Source organism: Lactuca sativa, chromosome 3, assembly GCF_002870075.4.
Source record: "Lactuca sativa cultivar Salinas chromosome 3, Lsat_Salinas_v11, whole genome shotgun sequence".
In the NCBI taxonomy this organism is placed as follows: domain Eukaryota; kingdom Viridiplantae; phylum Streptophyta; class Magnoliopsida; order Asterales; family Asteraceae; genus Lactuca; species Lactuca sativa.
In genome coordinates, this window is record NC_056625.2 from 222,610,239 (window position 1) to 222,621,073 (window position 10,835).

A 10,835-nucleotide genomic window follows, 5' to 3' on the forward strand; every position below is an offset into this window, starting at 1 on the left:
AAAAAGAAGATTGACTTATGCAGTTTAGAGTCATTCTAAAAAGCAAAAGATTGATAGAGTTGCTATGGCCGTATGTAAGTATTACATGAAACAATTAAGCGGAAAAAACAAGAATGAAACTACACACCTACATAAGCATTTAGAGCTTTGTGGATCCAAGTGTTCTAGATTTTGATACTTAGATCATGAAGATTTGTTGACGATAACGACTAAAAATTATTTTCAAACAAGATTCTAAGAGTGAAATTTATTATTATTATTATTATTATTATTATTATTATTTGTATCTTAACAAGTATGAATGTCGTGATTTTTAATACTTTACCATGTATGAGAGTGAAGTATGAACTTCTCAAAATTTTAGTTATCATGATTATTGTTTTTGATTTTTCATATTTTTTAGATTTACAAAATAAATTGGACTTTTTGTACTAACCGGGTATCCATCGTGCTCCCCGCCGCATCCGACATAGATTTTTTCACTTGAACCCATCGGGGAATTGGCAGGGCGGGTGCGAAGATTATATGGGGATTGGAAGTCGGATACGAGGACGAGGATTGCAGTCCCCGCTAATATCCGTCTCCGTTTGCATCCCTATATATAAGAGTTAACAACAATATTATTAATATATTTAAAAAACATATATTATATTTATAAATATTTCAAAGTTATGTTGGTAACAAAATCAAATAGTGGTATCATAAAGAGCATTAACCTTATTTGGATTTTAAGGGAACTTATTTTGATTTTAACGGAATGACTTTGGTATAATTGGCATAGTCGTGTAAGAAAGTGCAAATATTTAATTAAATACGTTTCAAATTGTATGTGAGTGAGAGAGAACTCGATTGCTTTCCACATTCAAATCGCACATTCTTCTGGAGAGAGAAAGCAGCTCAGAGATCTGAGGTGATTCCAATCCAGAGAGAGAAAACAAGCATTCCATTCTTCACCTAGTTGACACACTCTGTCTCTTTCTAACTACTATACGCAAAAATCTGTAAATAAATCTCTATATATACATACATGCACATCTACTACACTGTATGTATGTTTGAGAAACCCTAGAAGATAAAGGCTTTTATGTCGAATTGATTCATGTGTGATTAAGTTCAGATCGGAGTGATGGAGGATGTATCCGGCGGTGGTGGTGTCGGAGGAATGACGGACATGCCGGAAATGTTGCAAGGAGGTGAGTACAGCGGTGGCAATGTACGGCCTCCGATGGCTGAGACGACGCCGTTGACGGTGTCAGGCTCTTTTAGGGAAGGCGGGGGGAGGGGTTCGGGTATGACTAGTCGTAGGAGGAGCTCGAGGAGACCGAGCTTAGACACTGATGACTTTATAAATCTGCTCCACGGGTCGGATCCGGTAAAGCTGGAGCTCAATCGGTTGGAAAATGAAGTTAGAGGTGAGTAATGTGAATTGATACGTATGGACCGACTAACTAATTTTCTAGTTGTTTCATTTGATATATTTTTGAATTTTTAAGCTCACCGACGGGGGATTGACTTGACTTTTCTGCAGATAAGGATAGAGAATTGAGCGAAGCACAAGCGGAGATCAAGGCGCTCAAGCTGTCTGAACGCCTAAGAGAGAAAGCTGTTGAAGAGGTTATAATTTTCATCATCTATTTTCTAATTTAATTGGACGCAATGTGGAGTCTTGATAGGCCAGATGTTTGAATTTGAATGCTTGTTGGATTCAGCTGCCTGTTTCAATCTATAATCGGCTTGGATGATTGTGTTTCTGTTTTGCTTATTAAATGAAGCATCATAACTGTCATCTGCATATTTATATTCTATTGTATTTGTTCTGTTCATAACTTCTTCCACCCAAAGGAAGGATCCTACTTGTGGGGCATCTGGATTTTAAATGTTAATCTTGTGTTTTGCGAAAAGTCTTGTTATGTCATTGTTGGTTAGACATTTAGCATGATTTTGGTGTTATTTGTTCCCTATATTGGAATTAATTTGCTGATTTAGATCATTAGATGCAGGGTAATTATTTCCTTTCTGTGGTTGTGGGATGGTCGATGGTGTGTAGACCTTTAATGAAAGCACCCTGGCGTGCACCTGTTAATTATGTTTCTTTGATTTGCCAAAAATGCTGAAATTAAGTATCTGACAGGCTAGATGATGCCTTGTGAAAAATCTTTGATAATCGAATAATGCTGGTACATACTGTTTGTTGTGTTCCATTCCATCTCTTGTGAATCATATGTGTAGTTGTGGAGTTAAACTGACAAAATCTTGTCTTGTTCTGTAAACCTTGGCTTAGCTAACCGAAGAGTTGTCGAAGGTGGACGAGAAGCTGAAGTTGACAGAATCTCTTCTAGATACCAAAGTATTGACCAAAGCACTTGTATCTCTGTTGCTTTTTTTTCTTTTTATCACTGTTGCTTTTTTTTCTTTTTATCAGATAGCATTTGATATGATAGATTTGGTTTTCGTGTATTGTTATGTAGACTCTTGAAATCAAGAAAATCAATGATGAGAAGAAAGCATCAATGGCGGCTCAATTTGCAGCAGAAGCCACTCTACGGAGGGTTCATGCTGCTCAAAAAGACGATGATATGCCTCCAATTGAGGCAATCCTTGCACCACTAGAAGCTGAACTAAAGCTTGCTCGACAAGAGGTTTGCAGCTCAAGACTCTTCTCTTTTAGTCTTTTGTCATCAGTAGTTCGAATGCATCCTAAAAGCAATACAAGTACAACCTGTTTTGCATTGCAGAAAAATTTAAACATTTATAGTGTTACCCTTTTTTGGGTTTCAGATTGCTAAGCTGCAGGATGACAATAAAGCATTAGATCGATTGACTAAATCAAAAGAGGCTGCTCTACTTGAAGCTGAGAGAACTGTGCAGGTTGCCTTGGCAAAGGCTTCAATGGTGGATGATCTTCAGAATAAGAACCAGGAGTTGATGAAGCAAATAGAAATTTGCCAGGTATGCGGTATCACTTAGGCCTTTAATTGGTCTTCCTCATTTTCCAATATGGCTAAATGCAAGAAATAACTACCAAATTTTTATTTATAACCTACTTCCATTTCTTTCTATTACAAAATTTTACCTTGAAATTATATATAGCATTGTACATTTGTACTTCAAAAGTTTAGGTAGATCATTCAAAATGTTTAGGTAGATTTTTCAAAACACAATGGAAGAAATAAAAGTATTTTTCTATTTGTTGCATTTTTTAACCAATAAATAATATTATTATGTATATGTTTAATCCTTGTCAGGAGGAAAATAAAATTTTGGATAAAATGCATCGACAAAAAGTGGCTGAGGTGGAAAAGCTTACTCAAACTGTACGCGAACTTGAAGAGGCTGTTCTTGCTGGTGGTGCCGCTGCAAATGCTGTGAGGGATTATCAGCGCAAAGTTCAAGAGATGAATGTAAATGCCATCTTTATAAATTGACTATTTTGCCCCCAGGGTGTAGCACATTTACCCAGAGCTATAACAATATTGAAAGTTGCTTTGTATTTGGGTACATTTATTAATAGGAAGAAATGAAAGTAGATTGGTAATTGTTATTTGTTAAAATGTATAGGAGGAGCGGAAAACTCTGGATCGGGAGCTAGCTCGTGCAAAGGTTACAGCAAATAGAGTGGCAACAGTAGTAGCTAATGAATGGAAAGATGCTAATGACAAAGTTATGCCAGTTAAACAATGGCTTGAAGAAAGAAGGTTCTTGCAGGTAGGACTATTATTTCTGTTAAATATTTATTTCTAAGCATTTATTCTAAGCAGTAGACAATATTCTATTCTTAATATTAACAGGGCGAGATGCAACAACTGCGGGACAAATTAGCTATAACAGAGCGCGCGGCAAAGTCTGAAGCACAACTGAAAGTAATTTGCTTTGTTACATGCATTTCATTGACAAAAATTACTATTTTTATCCCATTGACATTAGCTAAATAAATAAAGCTGAACAACTTGTTTAGATGGCCTAGGACAAGCTTTCTAGGGTTATTTTTTGATGAGGAGGGCATTTTTTTAGAATGAGTCCCAGTCCCTAGTCTATTGCAATTTTTGTCAGTCATAATCCTTGCTTTTTTTTTTTTTTGGCCCATCCTTTTCCCACTTTCATTGAAATTTTTTATTTTTGTTCCACCTTTTTCTACCTTGTTGGGTGTGTTGTTGTAGTATTGACATCAGTCTCATCCCTGTCCCACCTCCACCTTGTTTTACGACAAAAAGTTGCGATTATCTGTCCCTGTCCCAGCCTAATGCACGCGTACACGATGTTCTATGTTGGGTAGGGGTAACAATTAACAAACTCCTTTTAATTTTTAACAGGAGAAATTCCAATTGCGACTGAGAGTACTGGAAGACACTTTGAGATCACCCAACTCTCTTTCTCGTAGCTCAGCACCCATGGGCATGAGCAATGGTGCTTCGCGTCGTCAGTCCTTAGGTGGAGCGGATAACTTTTCAAAATTATCTCCAAACTTACCCAAAAGATCACCATCTTTTCAAATAAGATCATCTGGTTCCAGTTCAATTTTGAGGCATGCTAAAGGGACATCAAAGTCATTTGATGGTGGTACACGGACACTTGATAGGAGTAAACTTATTTCAAATGGAACAAGTGGGAGTGGGAGTGGGAGTCCTACTTTTAACCTTGGCCAAACATGTGAGGGAACTAAGGATACTGAAATTCCGCATGAAAAACCAGCTGTCTCCTTGGAGGATAGTGTGCCTGGAGTTTTGTATGATTTGCTTCAGAAAGAGGTGGTTTCTTTGAGGAAAGCCGGTTATGAAAAGGATCAGAGCATAAAAGACAAGGATGATGCCATTGAGGTTAGTGCTTGCCTTTGTTTATTTATCATGTTGTACTAAATCCAGGATGGAATGGAATAGTAGAGCACTTCAACAGAAAGAAAAAAAAATCTTGTTTATCTGGCACATAGGAATCTCATTCGTTCCTGATTACTTTCATTGCTTCAATATATTACTTTTACAACAGACCAAGGTCTTGAAACGCATCTTTTGTCTTGTTTGTTGGCTTTAATGCCATTAAAGAAAATAGAGAAAATGACCTTCAAGATAACAACCAGTTATATAAATGGAATTGATTTTTTTTAATGTTATTTTTCAAAAATCACTAGAATTTTTTTTATTCATCAAATTTCTTGGTATTCAATCTAATTTAACTTTTTATCAAACAAAATTTTATACCTTTTATTTATATAATTTTCAAAATAAAATGAATCAGATTAATTTTGTTATTCTTTAGAAATTACTAATTTTTTTTTTTATAATAATATTAGATTTCATGGTCTTTAAGTTTTTGTTTTTTATTTTTTATTTTTTATTTTTTATTTTTGTAAACGAGTTATTTTTAAAGTGATAAATAAGTTTTCTTTTGACTGTTTGAAGGTAAGATAAAATATGTTTATATGTAATTTGTGCATTACTTTGACTAAATTTTACATAAATAAAATATGATTTTTGTCTTGTTTTATCAATTTAAGTTGCTGAGCAAACAACCTGTTTCAATGACTCATTCCGTTTAAGCCAAATGAACATGATAATGGAATGGAATGTAACGATCCTTTCCATTCCTTGATACGAAATAGACCATTATTGTTTGTTATATAATTTAATTTGTAATATTGGGTTCTTTCAGATGTTAGCGAAGAAAGTAGACACGTTAACCAAGGCTATGGAGGTTGAGGCGAAAAAGATGAGAAGAGAGGTGGCTGCAATGGAGAAGGAAGTAGCTGCTATGCGTGTTGACAAGGAACAGGACAATAGGGCAAAACGCTCCACCAACACCTCTCACCTACATCCTGCCAGGTCTGCTCTTCTCTTTTCTTTCTTTTACCTATTTTTGTCCCATTCACATCAGTATCACTCTCAGTCCAAATGCTACATGACCAATAACATGTTTTGTTCTGTATGCAGGAATGTGGCACGGACTGGGTTGACACGGGGTACCCAATGACATGAGTAGTTGGTCCAACCTGTGTTTTTACAATTTTACCCTTTTTAACATGATCCATTGGTTATATATATATATATATATATATATATATATATATATATATATATATATATATATATATATATATATATATATTATAAAGATAAAAAAAACTAGAGGTGTTTTCTTTTCGGTAGAAGAAATCAGCACACAGAAAAGAATGGAGCGGATGGAGCTAACCAGTGTCCGTCAGTGTGGTTATTGTATAGGTTTGTAGTGTGGTTTTTGGTTTCTTTTTTGGTCAATATTTTGCTGTCTGTCTGACTGTAATCAGATGGAGGTTCTAGGTCTTAATCTTAATACATTTATTTTTCTGATTACCTATACTTTACCTTAGTTTTTACTTTGTAGTTTCCACTATCAGTATCAGTACAATCAATGCATCTAGAGTGATTTATTTCCACTATCAATATCACATGTACTTTGTGGTAATGTCATGTTCCTGTTAGGGAGTATACCGGCGGTGAAATAAAGTATGAGGGGGCGGTGTTTACTGTAGGTAAACATGTTAAATCAGCATACCGGTGGTAAAAATTGTAGACAAAACTTCAAAAATGGTCCCTGTGGTTTTCGAAAATATCAAGTTTAGTCCCTAAGTTCAAAAAACCTCACAGATGGTCCCTGTGGTTTCAAAACTTTTAACAAATGGTCCTTCCGCCTAACTCCGTCAGCCTTTTACCGTTAAGTGAGGGGCATTTTCGTCATTTCAATGCGCAGGGACCATTTATGAGGTTTTCTCTATTTAACAAAAAAAAAGAAAAAAAATATATAATTATTTAATTAAAGGGCCCCACCCTCTCTCTCTCTCTCTCTCTCTCTCTCTCAAATAAAACCTGCAACTTCCTCCATCTTCATTTGCGTAAACCCAGAAGAAGACGAATGGCAGACATAACATATCGAAGACCCAAAAACGAAGCCTATGAGAAAACCCAGCTAATTAATAGCAACTTTAACCCATGGAAGATGAAGTCGGCGGCTGTTTCGATTTTGAACTAGTTATGATTTTGGAACCTGTTATGATTTTGTGAAAACCCAACAAATCGAAAATCAAATGTAGCAAATCGAACTTACATCTCCACTCACAGTTTCGTCAACCAGAAGCCCAAAACGAAACAGTAGGAGTCCGTCGGAGCCGCCATCGCCGCCCACAGCCACTACCCGATGCCACCTTGTTGATGTTTCTACCCCGACTCCTACAGTGAGGTAGTCATCTCCGCTCCCTCCCTTCCCTACAGCAACAAACACCTTGTACCCATGTGGGTAGCAGCGGCAGGGGGATCCGCCACCTCCTACTCTTCTGATGGGTTTGTCTGGCATCGCTCGTCAAGGAAAGAAAGAAGGCGGTCGAAGCAGTGGGTCACGACAGGGGGATGGCGGAGTGGGCTGAAAACGACAGTGGCAGCCGGTGGTGCTCGCTCCGGCGACTCCCGCTGCTTCTGTTTATTTCTTCCAGTAAGGTCGACACGTGAGAGACAAGGGGATGAAGGAGTAAGGGTCGGAGATGTTTGGGCGATGTTTGGGGCTGCTGTACTCGACAAAATAAACACGGTGGTGGTGGGTTTTTACCATGGCAGCGGGGAGGGGAGGAGGGAGCTGCTCTAGTGGTCGGCAATGGTGGTTCTTGGTTGTAAGTGAAGAAGAAGGAAGGGGAATGATGTTTGGTGGTAGCTTCAATGGTGGTCAAGGAGAGAGAGAGAGAGAGAGAGAGAGAGAGAGAGAGAGAGAGAGAGAGAGAGAGAGAGAGAGAGAGAGAGAGAGAGAGAGAGAGAGGTGGGGCCCTTTAATTAAATAATTATATATTTTTTTCTTTTTTTTTGTTAAATAGAGAAAACCTCATAAATGGTCCCTGTGCATTGAAATGACGAAAATGCCCCTCACTTAACGGTAAAAAGCTGACGGAGTTAGGCGGAAGGACCATTTGTTAAAAGTTTTGAAACCACAGGGACCATCTGTGAGGTTTTTTGAACTTAGGGACTAAACTTGATATTTTCGGAAACCACAGGGACCATTTTTGAAGTTTTGTCAAAATTGTATGATACCCTACAGCCTAATAGTTGTAAACTAGAAAGAGATCAAAGGTGAAAATAACTTATTTTGTGTACTTTACGAGTAGGTGACACAAACCTATGTATAAAGGCTGGATCTCTAGTCTTTGGAAACCCTATGAATCTATTGAGTTAACTAGGCCAAAATTAATATATACAATATTTACATTCTAATCTCAAACTTTATCATTGATGTTATAATCTTGTCCAACTTTGTTACAAATACCAAAGATCCATAAATTAGGTAAAGCTTTGGTGTAAACATCATCTGGTTGACTTCCTACTCGAACATAAGACAAACTTTTTAAGGTTATTTTTTGATGATGATCACATTCTTTTAGAATGAGTCACAGTCCCTAGTCTATTGCAATTTTTGTCCGTCATAATCCTTGCTTGTTATTTCTTTTTGGCCCAACAATTTTTGTCCGTCATTCTTTTAAATAAGTTTTCCCTGAATGAACGCGTACAACATGTTTTATGTTGGGTAGGGGTAACAAACTTCTTTTAATTTTTAACAGGAGAAATTCCAATTACGACTGAGAGTACTGGAAGACACTTTGAGATCACCCAACTCTCTTTCTCTCTCTCGTAGCTCAACACCCATGGGCATGAGCAATGGTGCTTCTCGTCGTCAGTCCTTAGGTGGAGCGGATAACTTTTCAAAATTATCTCCAAATTCACCCAAAAGATCACCATCTTTTCAAATAAGATCATCTGATTCCAGTTCAATTTTGAGGCATGTTAAAGGGACATCTTCATCTATATCATCTCAACCTTCATAGTCTTTTCTAAACAAATTATTTCGTACATCTTTAACTCTAAAAACCACCAATTGACCATAAACAGTCAACAATTTTGTTTTTGCACAATCTTAAATATGTCAAATGTATATACCATAACTATATGTTTCTCTATTGATAAACATGTTTCAAACACACGAGTGAAATATTGAGTTAAAGTCTAACACTTGTTTCCAAAATAGATTGGTTGAGGGCTTGAGGGATTAAAAGTAAGGTTTTTGGGAAAAGCCTTGTGACATGATGTAGTGAATGGGGTACCACAACGTGGCATGGAAAATGCCTAAATTACGCATCTGATGGCCGCAACGATGTGGTTGCTGGATTAGGTGTTTAAGCCCATAACTATATTTGGTATGTACTTGACCCGGTTTTAGCATGGTCCTTTTGGGTTGCCTTCATCGAAGCAACTTGACTGGATGAATTATAGAGAAAGAGGTTATTATGGTTTATTAATATATTATATGAATAATATATTAAAAAATAAATCATATTGGTTAATTAATATTGGTCAATAATTAATTAGGAATTAATTTCGTGATCATAAGATATTAATTAAAGCTAGGAGACTGATATTGTAATTATTGGATAGTTGCAAAGTAGGCTGAGGAAACCCTAATGATAGGGTGGACGAATTCTTATGGATAAGGCCTTAAGAATTCGTCCAAAGGAGGATTCTAGAAGGATCTTATGGGCTGCTTTAAGCCTAAGCAATCAGATAAGTGTTTGACTAAAACCATAACTCCTCACCTATATAAGGACCCTCCTGGGCACCTAAAATCGGCTACACAATAACCCTAAGAGTTCTAGGAGCTGATTTTTAGCCTTCCCTCTCTCTCTCTCTCTCTATTGTTCTCCAACTTGCTTTGGTGCTTGTGATCTATTAAAGACACAACATTTGAGGTGCTAAGATTCTCAAAAGCTCAAGATCTTCAATCAACAATCAAGGTAATCATCTAAACATGTTTTATTTGTTATTTTCGTATTTTGTATGATAGATCTAGGGTTTGTAGCTTTGGATGATTTGCATGTACAATTAGAGAAACCTAGATCCAAAGCTTTAGGGTTTGCATGTGCACTATAAGATTGATGTAATGCTTAAAACCCATCAGTGGTATCAGAGCATAGGTTGTTTTCTATTATATTTGATGCTTATTTGATCATTCATTGCTTGAGAAAATCGAAAATTCTGACCTCTGACAGCTTAACTCGTCGAGTCCCCAGATGAACCCAATGAGTTAGATGAACTCGGCGAGTCCATTGAGTGACTCGGCGAGTCGGAGTGTCAGGGAGCAAAACTTTCGGGATTTTAGCCTATTTTTGATTGGGATAATTACCAAAAACGTTTTTTATTAATAAAATTCAATTTTTATTAAATATATATGATTATCCTTATCAAAATAGAAATTAATTGCAATTTAATTAGATAATTATTGCCTTATATGATAATCCTTAAGTATTGGAATTATTTGATTGCATTATCTTGCGATGTAATTGGATTAGGTCAAATTTAGATAATCACTAATTAATTGTTTAATTAAATTATTTGTAATTTGATCTAGATAGTTTTGAAAAGTTTCAAAACTTCCCCTCAAGTTTTGGAATTTAAATTTTTGATTAAAAGTTTAATTTTGAAATATTAAATTCTAAACCCTAGAATTTACAAGTTTAAAATTCAACCCTTATACTATTATAAGATTAATAATATATATTTATAAGATTAAGCTAGTCTTACCGTTAGTAGGCCTCATTCATGAAACCGATCTATAAGGGGGAGTATAAGGTTGCTGCCTATAAAATGTCAGTTTAATGGGTGTCCATTCTCACCCACCGCTTCCTTGATTGGTGGAGGGTCGTTAGCCGAACGAGTAGGATAGGGCAACTAATTCATCATTAAAAGTATAATGATTTAATAAAGTAACTAAATATTTTTATAAAATTCCCAATCTTAGTTACATTAGAAAAAATGTGAAATGATGCTATTCCATGAAAT

The 10,835-nt window shown here is 36.2% G+C and overlaps 1 protein-coding gene across 2 annotated transcripts; it reads left to right on the top strand.

Annotated features, from left to right (window-relative positions):
- The first annotated feature begins 815 nt into the window (after window positions 1–815).
- On the top strand, window positions 816–6,410 carry LOC111919276 (microtubule-associated protein 70-1). 2 transcript variants are annotated; one of them, XM_023914885.3, is made up of 11 exons: window positions 816–1,412; window positions 1,529–1,614; window positions 2,282–2,347; window positions 2,469–2,639; window positions 2,779–2,949; window positions 3,246–3,401; window positions 3,559–3,705; window positions 3,789–3,860; window positions 4,311–4,814; window positions 5,644–5,813; window positions 5,922–6,410. In XM_023914885.3, exons 1-11 carry the CDS (start codon window positions 1,127–1,129, stop codon window positions 5,959–5,961), a joined length of 1,869 nt encoding a protein of 622 aa, XP_023770653.1. In that variant the 5' UTR covers window positions 816–1,126; the 3' UTR covers window positions 5,962–6,410. The 2 variants fall into 2 exon arrangements, with proteins under 2 accessions (XP_023770653.1, XP_052625443.1); XM_052769483.1 differs by lacking the exon at window positions 816–1,412 and adding an exon at window positions 2,001–2,177 and having other exon boundaries at window positions 1,531–1,614.
- The last annotated feature ends 4,425 nt before the right edge of the window (window positions 6,411–10,835 follow it).